Source organism: Pezoporus occidentalis, unplaced genomic scaffold, assembly GCF_034315485.1.
Source record: "Pezoporus occidentalis ecotype Australia unplaced genomic scaffold, CSIRO_AGI_Poc_V1 ctg2, whole genome shotgun sequence".
Lineage (NCBI taxonomy): Eukaryota > Metazoa > Chordata > Aves > Psittaciformes > Psittacidae > Pezoporus > Pezoporus occidentalis.
Window position 1 is genome coordinate 18,855,701 of NW_026913855.1, and position 17,960 is coordinate 18,873,660.

The 17,960-nt window shown below is 41.8% G+C and overlaps 1 protein-coding gene across 1 annotated transcript; it reads left to right on the plus strand.

Annotated features, from left to right (window-relative positions):
* Positions 1–4,955: 4,955 nt before the first annotated feature.
* MRS2 (magnesium transporter MRS2) lies at positions 4,956–17,787 on the plus strand. Its single transcript, XM_062618057.1, has 11 exons — positions 4,956–5,183; positions 5,533–5,606; positions 7,390–7,426; positions 7,997–8,109; positions 8,548–8,721; positions 9,390–9,520; positions 10,195–10,311; positions 12,945–13,097; positions 13,837–13,954; positions 14,723–14,836; positions 15,930–17,787. The coding sequence occupies exons 1-11, from the start codon at positions 4,979–4,981 to the stop codon at positions 16,038–16,040; spliced, it is 1,347 nt and encodes a 448-aa protein (XP_062474041.1). The 5' UTR covers positions 4,956–4,978; the 3' UTR covers positions 16,041–17,787.
* The last annotated feature ends 173 nt before the right edge of the window (positions 17,788–17,960 follow it).

Below are 17,960 nucleotides of genomic sequence, written 5' to 3' on the forward strand. Positions count from 1 at the left end.
ATCAGAAGACTTCCTTATGTTTCATAGATAACTATATTGGATCATGAAATCATACTGATACCATTTTAATCTTAAACTATTAAAAAAACTTTGTAAACAAATGATCCACTTGAAGCTGCATTTTCTTGCTAATTGTCAGCCAAACATCTCCAGATTGTCCAGTGTTTGAGAAGTAATTTTGGATATTGCATTATCAGAATAGTAGACCTGTTTAATCTCAGATTAATAAAATTTGTAAAAAATCAATCAAGAGTGGGTCTTACAGGCTTACTCAATGTACAGACAAGTCTCTGGTGTGTCCAGACCACCAAAATTCTGACTACAGAAAAGTTTTTTTACTTGACAACACTTTAGGCATACTTGGGACATGCCTTTTGGCCATACTTTTTAATGCTGTCTGCTTTGCCCTTTCCAGGAAGCTGCATAATAAAATACAGAGGCTTTGATTCCACTGGATTTTTGCCACAGCTTGGGTACAAGAAGCGGTGAAACCTGAGAGAAAATAAACAGAAAATGTCTTAAATTTGAACTGAAGTCCTTTAACAACCCCGTTTCCCCTCTGGTTGTTGCAAGACTAGAACTGGTCTAGATCTTCCTACCTGGAATTGCTTAGTGTACAGTAACAATTGCTCTTCCAAATGGATTTTAACACATGTGATGGAAAGAATTTTTCTTCCCTTTTATCTTGGTTCCTTTGATGGGAAAATTACCCCCCTGCTGTGAGTTACAACAGGGCAGTTAAGCATTACAGAAAGCAATTTCAGGGTGAGGGAAGTCAAATATGCTGTTACTGGTTAACAGTTCAATTTCTCTACTTGCTGCTGGTTTGCTTCTGTCTAGTAAAGGGGAGAACCAAACATTTACCATCCGCAAATTAATACTGCTTAACACTGATCTGTTGCAACCTGAAATGAAAAAATACATTAAAAATATGCCTAAGTTTAAACACCAAAAATGCTGATGACCTTCACATCATTCTGCAGTCAAGTAGTGATATGCCAACTATTTGTCTACTATTTTGTGCCAGATTTTCCCACTTAAGGTGATCTTAGGCCTAATTTGTGATTACACATTGTCTTTGGCATAGGTATAAACCACTGAGTATTTTACCTGTGCATCTGTTTTGACATTTGCGCTACTCCAGAATACTGTTGGTCTTTACCTATAGCCGTACTGCTTACAATCACTTTTGTGGATTGCAGTAAAACATCCCCTGAATGATACCAGAGACTTAAAGCAGCCTGAACTGGTAAGCAAAATCTTTGGCCAAAACTGGGAGCACATTACAAATCCTTTGCATAATTGCAATGCAGAATCTTGCCCATAGTTTAAGCTTTCCATAGCTGATAGCAATGCCTCATAAAGACTTCATCTCTCAAATTCAGCTGCTTGCGTTTCTGCCATCTGTCCCCTTACTTGTGCTACAGTGGAATCTCACTGTTTTCCTATTCTTAAGGCACGACCTTGAAATTCAGCTCCTGAAAAGCAACCATGACTGTCTAGTGCACAACGGGCCCATTACCTCACACAAGTCTTTTCAGGATGAAACGTTTTCTTCAGTGATAGGAACAAAAAACAAACTCAGAGTATTTCCAGTGTTAGTATGTTTTCTGTCTTGCCTTAGTGCAACCATTGCCCAAAAGCTAAGAAAATCTCAAGCACTTCAGCTGATGATAGCAGCCTTCATTTATGAGAATCTGCTCTTTCTAGCCTTTGCAGGGCTGGAGCGCTTATTCCCACTGTTGTTTCAGTTCCTAAGCAATCTCCTGTCACATTCTCCACAGTAACAAGAAAAGCTGCTGAACCCACTGACGCAATTAATATAAATCCAGAGACACATAATCTCTTTGTGATGGAGCAATGTCAGACCTCTCATCTTACTTGGAGTCAGGTCAAGTGTCGGGATCACATGATGGACCTGAAGTCAATGAGCACATACTGGGGGATGTCATGAAAACAGAGCCATGGCATAGTGACATAGCATCAAATAGGGTCACTTTTTCTGCACCAAAATGCTGTGAGGTCTCTGGCATCTCAGGATCAGGAGCGATTTTGCAGCTTGTTGCAGGTCCCTGGCAACAAGGCTCAGTGACAGCAAAACATGAGGTCATGAAGACAGGAACATGTCCTAGTGCTGAAGACTGACAGAATGCAAAATGATAAAGTTTCTAAATACAGAGAACAAAATTCAGCTTGTTCGATTGTACACAGTGCTGAGACTCACACTTAATAACTACACCTTTGTGCAGCTTATCTAAAAATCAGACTAAGCAATAGCAGCCACTTTATTCCCAGTTGTAATTCTGGGGTGATCAGACAGTCTGAACTGACAGTTTAATGCATGTAAATACTGGGGAGTTCAGCTTTCAGACACATGCACTAACTGGAAGAAACAAAATACTGATGCAGTTGGGCAGTTGTAAATTTTAAAACCCATGTCTTAGCAATTTCACATTCTTCTACAACTGCAAGATCAAAACCTCCTTAGAATACCAGGATCAATTATTTTTTTCTTAAATAAAGCATTAACCTTAGTTGAAGCTACAGCTTTTGATGACATGTCTTAGAGTTCTAACCATTCTTGAGAGAGCTGAGATAATAAAGGGTGACCTAGGAAAAAGGCTTTTGCAAACCCTTAAAGGCATATGAGGAAATAGTTCTCCATGAAGAAGCACATTCCAGGGGGTTAGCTTGAGGTAAAAAGTTTAAAAATATCTCTCATGTGGTCTTTGTATAGAAAGTGAAGGTATGCTCTCTAGGCAAAGATTTCTCAGTGTGTCATGGGAGCCACCTTTGATAAAGGCACCTGACACTATCAGTGGAGTATTCCTGATTCATTCATGCAATAGAAATTATTCTAAATATGAATGTTATACTTTTTAAGTTTTCTGTGGGGACTTTTCTCTCTTATTGAGCTGCACTCATCATCCACTGAACACTTATCTACTGTCTGGAAGCAAGCTTACATTTTTCTGGTTAATCTGGTTTTTGTTTGTGTTTTGTTGTTTGTGGGGTTTTTTTGTTTGTATAATGGCCCTTCTGTGATCATGTATTTTAGGAGAAGAAACAGGTAATAGGTTCAGGCATGTTATTGTATATAAACAGGACTGATTAAATGTACAAACCATACACTAGGGAGGCAATTTCTCCGTAGACAGACATCCATATGCCTTTCTACCACAGTTCTCCCTGAAGTTCTCTAAGGTCTTCAGCAGAGATTTATAAGGAGTCCTCTGATGACACCTGTGATTTCCTTCTCTTTCTGTGGTTTTCTTTGGTGTTTCTGCTCTTCCACATACCCCAGCTGCAATCAGACCAGTCCCTCGTGTCTGCACTGGCATTCAGACGGCAGTGGAACTAATTGCTCATGTCATTCAGGCTCACAGATAGTTGTGTTTTGGATAGCAGTTTCAGGACTAAGCAAGCCTGTGTGTGAGCTAGCTTCTCCTCTCAGCAGAACAGAGGACAGCTATCATGCCTGTTTGTGGTAATGAGCTTCTTCAACAAACAGCAGATGAGCTTGACTAATTTTTTATTAGATACAGCAAACTGCTCCCAACAGTTGGCACTGCGGGACAGACCAGGTACCTGGCACTTGTGTACAGCAGAAGCAACAAGCAGATCATTGGTATTTAGAGCTGCAATAAATAGATGGCAGTTTGAGATCTCCAGGTATCTTTTCTGAGCAGCAGTATAAAATTAGACATTCTAACTGTGCTTCAGAACTTAGCCCTGTCTGCCAATTCACACCAGTCTGTTGCCTTCACCTCTGAAGACAGAGGTGATACCTGGTCCCTGCCCTTCCAGGCAATTATGATGATGACTAATAATGCAGCTATAATGAGATACAATACCAGTACTCACTAGCATACTGGCCTATTGCATCATACATATCAAAGTTCAAATCAATATATATTTGGTGTGAAGTTATGTCATCTTATTTCTAACAGGCCTGTTGTGTAAGCAGCCAGAATAACAGACGGACAAAGGAAAACAAATAGATCAACCCAGTATCTTTTCCCTTTTTTACTGAAATGTCAGCTGTGTGAAACTTACTGCAAGTTCATTAAATGTAAATTTCTGGCAGATACTCTTCAAATGCTTCCCAAGCTTTTGCATTCCAACCATGCAGAGCCAACATAAGCTGCTGTTAGATGCCAGCAACAGCGTGTGTTTATTTCCTCTCTCCTGTTGTTTGCTCTGCGCTGTCTGGTATTCCCAAATTTTAAGTATCTCTTGACATTCAAGAGAATTAGAACAGTCTTGTGCATACTGCCACCTGCTGTGATTAAACAAAACTTGAGCTAAAATATGTAAGCTTTTGATTAGAGCTTTTTATTAATTATAAAGTGGGACGTTTGCATTCAGGCATGCTTACCCAGAAACTGAAAACCTTCGATGCCCTCAGTTTACTCATATATGCTTAAGAACTTAAAGCTCATACAGTTCCAACCCCTCTGCCACAGGCAGGGACACCTTCCACTAGAGCAGGTTGCTCCAAGCGCCGTCCAACCTGGCCTTGAACACCGCCAGGGATGGGGCAGCCACAACTTCTAGGGGCAATTTGTGCCAGGGCCTCCCCACCCTCACAATGAAAGTTTCCGCCACCACATGGTTTACGCGCATTACGAACACTTCCGGAGGTCGGAGCAGGCCACAGACGCCGCGGTGACAGGAGCCAACGGGCGCAGGCTGGGCGCCCGCAAAGTACAACTGCGGCCACGGCTCCGTTACCAGCTCCATCCGGGTGCGACGTACAGCTCAGTTAGCAGCGGCAGCCGTACCCCGCACCGCGTGGCCCCTCCCGGCCCCCAGCCGACGAGCCGCCACAGGCCACACTCCTGCCAGGCTGCGCAGGGTAACTCTTCAGCCTGGGCTCCTCCCTCGCCGCGGCTGCGCGCTGGGAGCCGTATCGTACCGTGCCGCGCCGGGCCGGGCCGCTCTGTGCTGTCCCGCTTCGTGCGGGCGCTACGCGCCTATGCTGCGCACCGGGCTGATTCCCCGCGCCCTGCGCCGCCCTCGCGGGGCCGTGCGGAGCCGCCGCTGCTGCTGCACGGCCCGCAGCTGGGCGGGCGCGGCGGGCGGCGGGTCCCGCTTGGGGGCCGCCCTGGGGCTGCTGCCAGGCTCCGGCCGGCCCGCGGCCGTGGCTGTGCCGCTGTGCGCCCGGGGGCTGCGCTGGGCCGGTAAGCGGCGGGGCTGGGGTGGGTTGGGGCAGGCACCGCTGGTCCTTGGTCCCCCGTGCGCCCCGGTAGGACTCACTGTGTGGTGTCGCAGGCGGGGAGGGAGGGAGGGAGGGAGAGAGAGTGACACCCCGGCCGGGGACCGGGAAACCAAACCGGCAGTAGCTGCACTCGGTGCCGTGTCGGCTTCCTGCCGGAAGGGTGTCAGGTTCGTGAGGGCCTTCTGACTACCGGTGCTGCTTAGTTTCTGTGCCAGTGGTTATGCGCATGGCTTGTAGCAGGGCACCGCATCGTTAAAGGCAAACTGCAGTGTGCTGGAAAACATAAATAGAAATGTCTTGTCTTTCTTCAGGTAAACTTTATCAACATGTCCCAACAGAGCCCTCCCAAGCCACCTTAGCTAGCGTGGCTCCTGTTTTTGCAGTGGTAAGTATGTGCAGGAGTTTCCACCAGCGAGGGCAGCTTGTGCAAGATGATGGTACTCTTTCTTTAAAGCATCATAGGAGCAGATAGATTTCATCTCTCAGAAGACATCCCTAGTTCTAAATTGTTGATTTAAGGTATTCTGACTTGACCTCATAGCAGCCTTCCAATATCTGAAGGGGACCTACAAGGATGCTGGAGAGGGACTCTTCATCAGGGACTGTATCAATAGGACAGGGAGTAATGGGTTTATACTTAAACAGGGGAAGTTCAGGTTAGGTATAAATGAAGAAGTTCTTTACTGTAAGGATGGTGAGCCACTGGCACAGGCTGCCCAAAGAAGTGGTAAGTGCTCCATCCCTGCCAGCGTTCAAGGCCGGGACAGAGCCTTGGACAATATGGCTTAGTGTGTGGTGCCCCTGCCCATGGCAGGGGGGTTTGGAAGCAGATGATCTTAGGGTCTTTTCCAACCCAAACCATTTTGTGATTCCATACAGCGTTTGTCAAGATGTTTTTCTAATACCAGTATCTGCTGGAAGTTCTCTTGCTTTAATGGTGAAGGCAGGTCAATTCTTGGAAGTGCTGCAGCCAGAAGCTTTCTTGTTAAGCTTGTCAAGGCTTGCTAATGCCTTTTAGAAATATTCCTGGTTTTTGGAGGCTGCAATTCTAAGCAGAAAATTTTGGGAAAAACAAGGTCTATATATTCTTTTAAAACGGTTAATCTGAAAATCATTTGCACACTGCTTGATTGACATTATTAGTGCATATGAGAGAAGGGAAGGCCTTCTGTTGGAATGAAAAGCAGTCATTCTGCAGCAAGGTGCGTGCACGTAGGTCCTTGTGGCCGTGTATCCCCCTGATGCAGCTCTACTGGAATGTGTGCTTAGGTATGTTTAATTCACAGAAAGTTATTTTTAAAGCCAATAATATGGAATTAAGCTACATGGTTTATGAGCAAAATGGCAAACTTTCTGATTAAACCTGACATATTTCACCTGACAGTGAAATAATTTTACCCTATGAGATGCAAGTGATACATGAAAAATCTCAATGAGAAGTGCTAAGATAAGGATTTAGGTGGAGGTTACTAGCTGAATAGCATATTAATGCAGTACTTGACATGGGCACAAGGCCTAACCCCCCAATTTGTGGTACTCTTCACTTGAAAATTTTATTTGTACGTTTTTTAGATTGCTGCAAAGGAAATAGCAAAATCTGTGATCAAGAATGTAAGATGCCCCACTGATCTCCCTGGTGTCCAGTGATAGGACATGTGTGAATGGTTCAAAGCTGTGCCAGGGTATGTTTAGACTGGACATGAGAAAGCATTTTTTTTACCAAGAGGGTGTTCAAACACTGGAACAGGCTTCCTAGAGAGGTGGTCAATGCTCCAAGCCTGTCCATGTTGAAGGGACATTTAGGCAATGCTCTTAATAACAGGCTTTAATTTTTGTTCAGCCCTGAAGTGGTCAGGCAGTTGGATTCTGTAATTATTGCAGGTTCCTTCTCACTGAAATAGTTTATTCTAAGTCTGATCCTCTGTAAATTACTTTTTCCCCAAGGTTTACATAGGAACATGGTCATAGAGATGACACTAATATTTGGTGTGTGGCAGTCTGGTGCAACTTTTTCTCAATTGGGGTGAACTGTGAAGAGAGTGAAGGTTGTTTTTTCTTCATAATGTATATTCCATTTGACTTCAGGCAAGTGCAAACAGTTTTAGAAATTGATTTCTTGACATACAGTAGTTCTGTGAAAAAGATATATTTTTTTTCCACTCCTTTAGATGAAGCTTGACAAAGAGGGAAATGCTACCTATTTTGGTGAGTTTTCATTGCAGTTTTGCTTAGTTTTTGTCTTTTTTTCTTGTCCAATACAGAAAAGTCCAATTGGCAATTTGCATGAGATAGAAAATTGTATTTGGGATACTTCTCTGTGTGGGATGTTGCAACATGTTCTTTGTTTTGCTGCCTTCTATTGGTCTTCATAGCATCTTTATTGTTACAATTTTTACATATTTTTAAGTAATATTTTGAAAAATATATCTCTATCGGGTGGTCATTTTTACTTTGTCTTTTCCCTTTTTAGCAAACACGCAGCTTTCCTCACCTTGTATTTCCTTCCTTTGAGACTTCCCAAATGAGTCTCTTGGTTTTTGGCATGATATTAATTTTCATGGCCAACTTTTTCACTTACATCTGAATTTTTTCTCTTCCCACTTAAGATGCAGTCTTATAAACTTCGTATATTGAGGAATCTATGGGAGGAAAACTGTTTTAAAGATAACAGCTTTTTCTTCCCTTCTGTGGGTCTTAGTAACACAATAAAATGTCATTTCAGGGCATACATGCTTGTCCCCTAAATGTCTTCATTTTAAAATATTTTTCTGATAGAAAAGAAGAAAACAGAATTGTACCAGGAATTGGGTCTTCAAGCTCGAGATCTAAGATTCCAACACCTAATGAGCATAGCAGCTAGGAACAACAGGATCATCTTGAGAATGGAGGTAATATTTTCCCTGTAGTTGAGTGTAAACTTGAACCATGTCTTATCCTTGCACTCGCATTTTCTTGCACAGTTCTTTTAACACCAGTTTTCTATGAGGTGCAGTCTAGCATTAAATGTGTCTTTGGAGCTCTGCCTAGCAATCAGAGGTATGTGTTCACCAATATATTAATGACAGGAGAAACATTACTAATGTTGTCATAGAAGTAAAGGCTTACATGGAGCCTCTGCTCAATCATACCACCACTGGCACAGTGCTGTGTCTGAGCCATAGGGAATGTATTAGTTTGCAGTTAGCATGAGATTCTGTTATTTCCTGCCTGGAAAGACATTCGAAGAATGGCTTTATTAGAGCCTAAATTATCAAATGCGCTACACAGTTACAAACTATCTTGAAAGAGGTGGTTTTTCAGACTCTTCTATGTACTGTCTTTTTCAGTTCTTGAAGGCTGTCATAACACCAGAGTTTCTTCTGATACTAGATTATCGTCATTTAAACCTGGAACACTGGCTCTTCAAGGAACTAGCATCTCAGCTGGCTGGGGAAGGTCAGCTGGTTACATATTCCCTGCCCTTTGAATTCCGAGCCATAGAAGCAATCCTGCAATACCGGGTGAGCTGTCTCATTTTTATTTAAACAGTTTTGGAAGTTGTTGCTTCATAGAAAGGACAGTATTGATTTTATTTTTGTGTTACTATTTATACATACGCATTTGTGTATGTATTCTGCACTTAACGGTGGGAGCTCTTTTTGGTTTGTTTTTTGTTACTTTAGTTTTTATGGGTTTGTGTGTATGTGTTACCATTCCCTTCCCAAGAAAGTGCTAATTGGATGTGATGGCTTCACCATCATTTGGACAGTTAAAAACAAGACAGAGTACCTTTCTAGAGACATGCTGTAGCTGAAATGGAAGTCACGCTGAGGTTTTTGGCCTCTTGGGCAGGAGTCAGGTAACAATTTCTAGCTATCCTTAAAAATCTGTGCTTGCTAATGCTAATATGACATTTCTAGGCAAATAGTGCTTTAGCTTTATCAGCCTTAACTGCTGTGGTTGTCACTGGGTTTCAGTTCAGTGCAAATCTCTATTATAAAATACTGTAGTTTGCACTGGCTTTATCTTTTAAGTGGTATCTCTATAGCAAGTATTTCCTGGGCATTGGAGAGCAGATTGTGTTAACTGCCTGTTACTGTGAATTCTGTGTTCAGAGACAGGAGTCAGTAGCCCAAGTCATTCTAAAGGTATTGCTTTAATTCTTATGAAGGATCATGTTGTTACCTAGATCAGCAGACTACAGGGGAGACTTAACACTTTGCAGCCTCAGATCCTTGAGACACTGGAAGCTCTAGTGGACCCCAAGCTTTTGTCTGTGGATAGGAGTAAACTACACATTCTCCTGCAAAATGGCAAGAGGTAAATAAGAGTAAGCCATGAAGAGCTGAGAAGATGACCATAGAAAATTATGTGCAGTGAAATGTTAGAAAAATGGTATCTAATATTAATTTCCTAGATAACTGTAGTGCTGGCTTGTGCATCTTATTTCTAAATGTAAAAATTGGTATGGAAGATGAGTGATTCGGGGCAAAATAGAAAAAGGGAAGCCTATTCCAAGTTGTCATAAATACAGTTGAGCTTCTTAAATAGCAACTGACAGAACAAAGTAATACCTAAGAGAACAAAATAACATCATGAAAATGTTTCCTGTAATGTAAAACAAGATTAGCCTTCAGATCTATGCTTCAAGGTTACTAGTTCTCATATACCTTTCTGTATTAGCCCCTGTGGTATATGCTTGCTACATGCTCATAGAGTGCTTGTTTCCTCTGGTTTAGGAATATATCCAGAAAACACATCTGAATCTCTTTCAGTGTGTGTCTGTAACTCAGTGCTCCCCAGACAGATCACTGCCACTTCTAAAGTGTATGGCCTGTAAGGAATATTTCGAAATTCTTAGAACCCTGCAAGGAATTCTTCCCTGGATGGTCTTGTCAGGCAAGGGTGCTGGCTGGCAAACTTGGTTAGAGATTACCTTTGTGCACTGGTGCCAGTGAGGATTACTTGACCTTTTTTGCCTGTTCTTTCTTCAGCTTGTCAGAACTGGAAACAGATCTTAAAGTTTTCAAAGAAACAATTCTGGAGATCTTAGATGAAGAAGAATTAATAGAAGAGCTCTGTCTATCTAAATGGACTGATCCACAAGTATTGTATGTATATTTTGAAGCCACATACTTTTTTAACAGTGTGATTTGTTTTAGAAGAACTTGAACACTAAACTGGGTGTTCCCTGCCAAAAAGCAGAAAGCAAAAGACTTTTAAAGCCCTAATGCTTGCTGCTTCAGAAATCACTATATTTTCCATTTCAGAGAGGGACTGCATTAGCACTAGTTATATTATGCACTTTCAAATAGTTCTTGGCATAACAGGCCAGCTCATCCAGTATGTAATGGGATGGGAGCAGGATGGCAGAAGGAGAAAAGGCAAATGTTAACACTCTCTGGAAGAATTTTGCTCATTTTAAAGCTTGTCTTAAATATATCAGACACTGTGCTTCGTTAGAAGTGTTCTGAACACCTTTCTTCTAGCTTTTTGCTTACCAGCAGAACCTGAAGGAAAGAGGCCCTGAAGCAATCTTGTGCTTCTGAAGAGCAACATTTAAGGAAAGGTGTACATGCAGAAATAGTCCTATTGCACTCCCTCAAATTCTGGTGAAGGACAGCAGCAGCAGTGCCGGTAGCTTTAACAAAAAGTAAAAAGCAAAAAGAGAATGTGTACCAGACCCCAGTATGTTTTGGGCTGAACTGTATTTAAATCTTGGGCATACAGACGTGCTTTATGTTTAAGCGGATAACAGAAACTGCTTTTCAGTATCCTTTGTGAAGCTGCTGAATGCTACTTTTGTGTAACCACACTGCATGTGGATATTAGTAGTATTCACACAGTAGCATGTGTTTGAAATCATGAGGTAGTTTCTTGTCCTGCAGAGCTTAGTCTAAATGTGCAGCAGAAACTTGGTATTCCAGAAGTGGGACACGTTTACCATTTCTAGTGTATCTGCTGGAGCAGTGTCAGGAGGGCTCTGAATTCAGGGCTGCTCCTGAGTCAGCAGCTGGTCTTCATCCTGGTTTTGCTCACAGCCTTCCTCTGGACTTAATGCAAGCTGCTGGCAGCTCTCTTCTTGCATCATGGTAGATAATGTATAGGGAACATCTAGGAAAGTTACCAAAGTAACCTTACACACTCATGTCAGGAGAAGCCTGAAGTCATCCTTTCTTTCAGACACCATGGGAAGGAGAGGTGGTACTGGGAGGCTATGGTGTGCTACAGGGTGCAGAGGTGGTCTGTGTACAAGGTACACCAGGAAATACTAGCCGTGGCAGCACATCTGCAGGCAGGAAGTGTGTGGAGAGCTCTCTTGGCTCCACAATTGATGCAGGTGGTAAGTGGTGTTTGCTGAACTCAAGAAGTCTGAGAAGGTGTGGAGTAACCCAGTGAGGCATATAGGTGGCATCAGTGATCATTTGAAGCCACAATGGTGAGCTGAACCCAGAAAGACAAAAGACGATTTGGGCATTGTATCTGTGCGGAGGCATGGCAGACTGTTGAAAGACTTGTGAGACAGATAGAGGCTAGTTAATGAAAGCAAATCAGGTGGGAGAGGCCATATGCCTCGTTTTCCTTTGTATATCCACAAAGAAGCCAATGTAAAGATACTCATCAAGTAAGACCTTGAACCGAATCTGTAATACAGCAGGTAGTGCTCTAAGACTTTTAAGTCTGCAACTCCTCTCATCTGGAGGGCTCTAAAATCAACCTAGCTAACTCAAAGCTTCTGCCCTGTAAGACAGAAACTAGGGGCTCTGTTAAAGCTCCTCAGGAAGCTTATGTGTGTTGATTCTTAAAGCATGTCACTTAGTTTCTTGGAAAACCATTTCAGAGAGGTCCCTTTTTAACAGTCAGCAATGCAAGGAGGAGATTCTTTAAAAGGCTGAGTCTCTGCAGAAGTGAGGTTATACTACAAAATTAAAAAATGATGAATCTTCCTGGTTTTGCTGCCAGTTTCAAGGCCCTTGTGGAACTTGGGTGCCTCAGCTTTCATCTACATAGCAATCCAGTACACCACCAGAAACATACATACCTGTTCCAGAGAAGGCTGCTGCACCAGCAGTTGGACCATGAAATGAGACTAGTCTCTCAGACAGACTTCACCTAGGAGAGCAGCATCTTCCATTTGATGCTCATTCTTCATCTGTTTCATGCTCCAGAACATGCAGTAATCACTGTGTATAACTGAAACACCTTACAACTAAACTTTTTGAATATACCTCTAAAACATCTGCCTCGCTGTGTAATTGTTTGTGTGTTGACTTGATTGGAATTTTTGACTGTACTGTTACCAGTTTCCACCACTTGAGGGCATCACGAAATTAAGCATATTCTGTCAAAACTGTCAGCAGTTTATAATAGCTGAATAATAATACAAACACGGTAATATAAACTTTATAAAGAATATAAAAGTGTAACTTTATAACTTTTTAATACCTGAACATGTAAGATTTGTGGTGCTGTGCGTGTCTTGAGTACCTCCAATGCTAACTGCTTTACTCAGAATCAATCGCCTATGCTGATCAGCTGATACATAGAAAAATATGTCTTTTATTTGAAGCTGTTTGTATTGATAGAAGTTCCTCACTGAAAAGATTGAATTTTGAGATCTAGTATCTGACAGCACTCTTGTTGGCTATTCCCTTTAACTCTTACGTGCCTTGTTTTAACACATCAGTAATACACTTCTATACAATGTGTAGCTAACCAGAAAAATATAAATTGTTGCTCGCAGTGAGGAGAGTGTATCTGGGATTGACCATGCAGAGGAAATGGAGCTGCTGCTGGAGAACTATTACAGACAAGCAGAAGATCTTGCAAATGAAGCTCGTGAACTCAGACTGTTGATTGATGACTCAGAAAGCATAATCTTTATCAACCTAGACAGGTTAGCTACCCTATCTTCTGGACTGCCAACAGCTGAGCAGAATTTAATGCTGCTTAGTCTTTCTCAAATCTGCCTACAAGGACAGTTGGGGAGTTCCATCTTCATGGGGGTTTGAATGCACTTGCAGTCACAGCACAAGAAGTTGCATGTGCAGCTTTTCTTGCAAGTGAACTGGACAAAGCAAAGCAACAAGACACCCTAATTTGTATGTATAAAAAGCTCCCTAGCTAGGTAGGCATCAGTTATCCATAGCAGGAGAAACCAGGCTTCCCCTAGATCCTTCTGAGGAGCTACACACTAAAGGAAACCCCTGCAAATTTAGGGCTAAAATAAAATTTTACTCAGGAAAGTTCAGTCTTAATTTAGAAAACCTGAATTATTTAAATCTGGCTGGGTAACACAAGTTATTACTCTGTGGGGTGATGACAAGAATGAATAACTTTGGAGTGAGTATTTTCTCTCTATATGCTACAGTTTTCACTACTAGTCAGCTTTCTTACTGAAAAATAGCTTGAATTTCTAAGCACCTACCATTCTGTCTTTGAGGTCAGCATTTAATGCTCACTATCCTCTTTACTGGGGAGCTACCTGTGTAAGCTATTGGTGGATGCCTCCCTGGGTTGTCTAATTGCAGCATGACTTCCTCTCTTTCACTCTTTGGCTTTAGTGCATATTGAATTTGAGAATTTGGGCAGCAAATCAGTTCTTGGGTTCCTCTTACAGATGTTTCTCCCTTTAGCCACCGTAATGTGATGATGAGGCTGAATTTGCAGCTGACTATGGGGACTTTTTCTCTCTCTCTCTTTGGACTCATAGGAGTTGCATTTGGTATGAACTTGGAGTCATCTCTTGAAGAGGTAAGGAGCAAGTGTTGCTTTTATTAGTGACATAATACATGGGACCTACTTTTATAGTGTATTTTATATTCAGTGCAACTTCTTTCCATAGGTAAAGCTCCAGGTTTATATTAATGTGTAAATATAATTTACTCTGGTGATTCATGTGTTCATACCATCACTTTTTTTGTAGGTGAATTACTATGTGTGACTAACTGCGTAATTTAGCAGCCTTTTTTCTGTGTCATGTCTGTGGAAAAGAAACGGGAAGACAAATTTATGGTTGTATAAGGACTGACTGTAAAAGCAGTATTAAGTTGTCTTTAACGATCATCTGTTCTTCTGAAGGGGACCAGCTTTGTCTTCCATATACAAGGGTACCTGGCAAGTACTCAGGGCATTTCCAGCACACCACAGGAAATACTCTGCTGTCAGTTACGTGTTTACACCTGGAGGGGTTCAAATTTACAAGTGCACATGCTATCTTTAAAAGAAACTAACTAAAGCAAAGACTCTTTCTTTTCAAATCCATTACATAGAAGGGTTAAATTTTCAAACTTCCTGATGAAGGAAGGAAAACTGCATGAGACAGTAACAGGATGATTCCTAAATAAAATGCTTTGCTATGAAACAGCCCTTTTCCCAAGGCAGGGCTTGGATGTTGATGGTAGAGTTTACCACTTCCTCCCATGAAGGAGGAGAACTCTGGTGGGGAGTGTGAGATTATCTTTGGATAATCCCTTTTCTGAAGAGAGGATTTTATGACTAATGGGAACGTTCTGTTGGTAGGACCCCAGGATATTTTGGCTGGTGACAGGGATTATGTTTCTGGGAAGTGGTCTGATATGGCGACGCTTGCTTTCCTTCCTTGGGCGGCACCTAGAACCTCCACTACCTCCTCAAGTATGTATGGCTGGCTGGGTTTTTGCTTCACACTCTGCACAGTCCATTTCTAAAGCAGGAAATAAGCTGTTGTAGAGGGGTGCGCTGCAGAGTAGGGGGAATTCAGCTCAGTGTCTGCTCCTAGGCAAAGGAGGAGGTTCTCCCTAGCTGGGCTGAATGAGGTGGGAAGCCCCAGCGCTGGCAAAGATACACCTGAGCAGTTAAGAGATACTGCTCACTGTTGACAGAAGCAAAGCTACAAGCTGTTCCTTGAGACGCACTATTACTTTAACCTGGCAGTCCAAGGGAAACTGAGGCTAATGGTAGAAACAGCCCTAATTTGCCTTCTCACACAACTCTTGATCTGTAGTCCCTGTCTTGTGGAAAGAAAGCAAAGATAAAAAGATGATAAGGACAGGTACTAGGTGTAGGAGCTCTCCAGAGAATGATGCAATTGTTGTGATGTCCTGACTCCCAATCCAAAGTGTGTAATAGCTCCTCACATGCACACCAGCTGTCTTTGCCATCGATGCTGATGACGTTTTTAGAACCCCATTGTACGAAGCTGTATGAAGATTTCCAAGGAGACCATCTTCAGATTAGCAAGATTTTACATGCGTTATTTTCCCTATTGACTACCATTTCCTCCCAGGGCTTTTGGGATTGTATTGTCCAACTCTGTTCTGCACTCTATTTGTAGCTACAGTACAATAGACTACTAGTGGTACTCTAGTACAACTAGAGTAGGGAAGTACCAGTGGATTCAAAAGTTAAATTGCTACAAGTGACAAAAGAAAGGGAGTGACAGATAACTGCCCTTCTTCCCTCCGCTCCCTTGCTACTAAAGCAGATAGGAGTTTGTGTGGATTGCTGACTGTGGCTAAAACCAACAGGATTATGCTCAAGTGTTGCTCAAAACCAACTCGAGCGCATACTGACTTTGCCTTGGAGAAGTACACTGAACGGGATTAGGGAGGGGGGAGCTAGAGCCAGTGTTCTGAAAATTAAGAGAAGAAAAATCAGTGTTTGGGCCTCTGTGAAGATGTATTTCTTTCTGCTGCATATAGAACAGCTTCTCATGTAATCACAGGCTGTTTTGTATCATCTTGCCTAGGTTCCTGCAGTTTTGAAAAAATCCCAGCCAGCAGCTGGAAGAGTGGACATAAAGAACAACCTTAAATCAGAAACGTTTGGGCTGAACAGAAGTACGTTAACAAACCAATAGAACAGCAGGAATGAAGAGACTTTTGTTCTTACAAGGTGGACTTTGGACACTTCCGTTTGTTCTTCCTTACTGAAAACTGCAAGAATTTCTAAACTTGCTAATTTATTATTTTATGCCAAAAAACTATGGTGAGATTTTAATGCTTACACACAAAAGGAGAAAAACACCAGGGAAAAGGGAGATATGCTTTCACAGTAGTCTCACCTCACACCCCATGTATGTTCCATTAGTTTTTTGTATTGCATACATGTATTTATTTTGGGGGCATTTCTGTCAAATACTTCATGTAATGGCCTTTCTTAGTATTTTCAGCTTAAAGGATGGCAGCAGCCAGTGTTCATTAATAATTCTTGTTCTGAGCTGCAGATTTAGGAATCTGACTTCCAATGTCAAAGAAAGAAAAACACCCCAAAAATGGCCTTTTTAATGATATTTTTTTTTTAAGGCCCTTTTTAATTGCAGAGAACAGATTTTCCAAAGCAGAAAGCATACCTGCATCTGTCCTGAAGCATCGCCTCTAGATTGACAGTAACCAAAAATAATGTTTCTGTTATTTCAAGAGAGCAATAACAGGCTTTGAAATGTAGCTACTTATCTTGGGTATTCCTTAACAATTAATTCAGGTCCAAAAGGTATTCAGTTTTAGTAACAGGAAAAGCAGCCTATTGGTAAGACACCCTGGTGCTTGTTCTCTGGTACTAAGTCTGCATGCATTGACACAGCTGCAGTGTAACAGCTTCTCATGCTGGTAAAAAGCACCAGACCAGTTGTTCGGTTCTCCTAAGCTAGGCTCTGCTTTTTTTTTTCTCTCCAAGAAGACAAGACAAAGCATGGACTAGCCTGCACCACAGTAGGAAGCCTTGTGTCCTGTGGTGAACTGAAGGAAGGAGTAAAAGTCTTATGCCCACTACTTGCATTTTTCTTAGCACTTACCTCTGAACTCTGAGGGTGTAGTTCTCTGCTGGTTTCTCTCAGTCTGTAGAGGGAGCATGAAATCATTCTAAATCAGGTCACAAACTGTGTATTTCTTTGAGTTTTTTAACCTCTCTGTAACATACGGTGAGCAGCTCCTTAGGTGCCACCAAATAAATTACTGTATTAGTAGGAACTGAAAAGATGGTAGCTGTGAACATTTTCACTCGGGACTAATGAGTCAAAAATGGAAATGAAAAGGTACATAAATTAAAATTATACTGGCCTGTGATCCTAGTTTGGTTAAAATCAGTTTTATGTAATTGTTTTTAAACAGTTGTTCTTGCTCTGTGTGTGACTTCAACTACAGATATAAAAAGGCATGAGAAGGTAAGAAAACTAATGAGGTTTGTAAAGTTTTTGAGGTTTCTAGCTTGGTTGTTTTTCTTTCAGCCTTTTTACTAAGCAGGTAGAGATGTAAGAAACCTCTAAACTGAACAGTCTGGTGGAAGAAACAATGGCTCACATACCTTGGTTGATAAACCCAGGAAAGCTGAGTGTGTGAAGGGATATGGATGCTGATGTTTTCAACCAAGCTGTAGTTGCATTAGGCCAGTACAGAAATGTGTTGGTGCAGCTGTTTGAGAATCTTTCATGTAAGCTTTCCAAGCTCTGGCTTCTGCGCAGGGAGACTTCTGTGAACTGTATTGATTCTTTTTCCTGTACCTGACTGACTTAAAGCACAATAAAAGCACTGAGAGAAAGACGCATCTTTTAGAAGACTGCCTTTCTCCCTGCAGGCATACACAAATGTGTAATGGTTTTCTGACAATTCGTGCAATCAAAATGCATTCACACACAATAAAGTTACCATGAGATCACACATAGAAAAAACCAAAACTGGTGAAAGCTGTATGTTCAGAATGGAATTTCTATAGAACATACTGGGTTTGCCAATTTTCATTTTAAAAGGAAAAGTCTATTTATTTTCCCCTTATAAATACACTG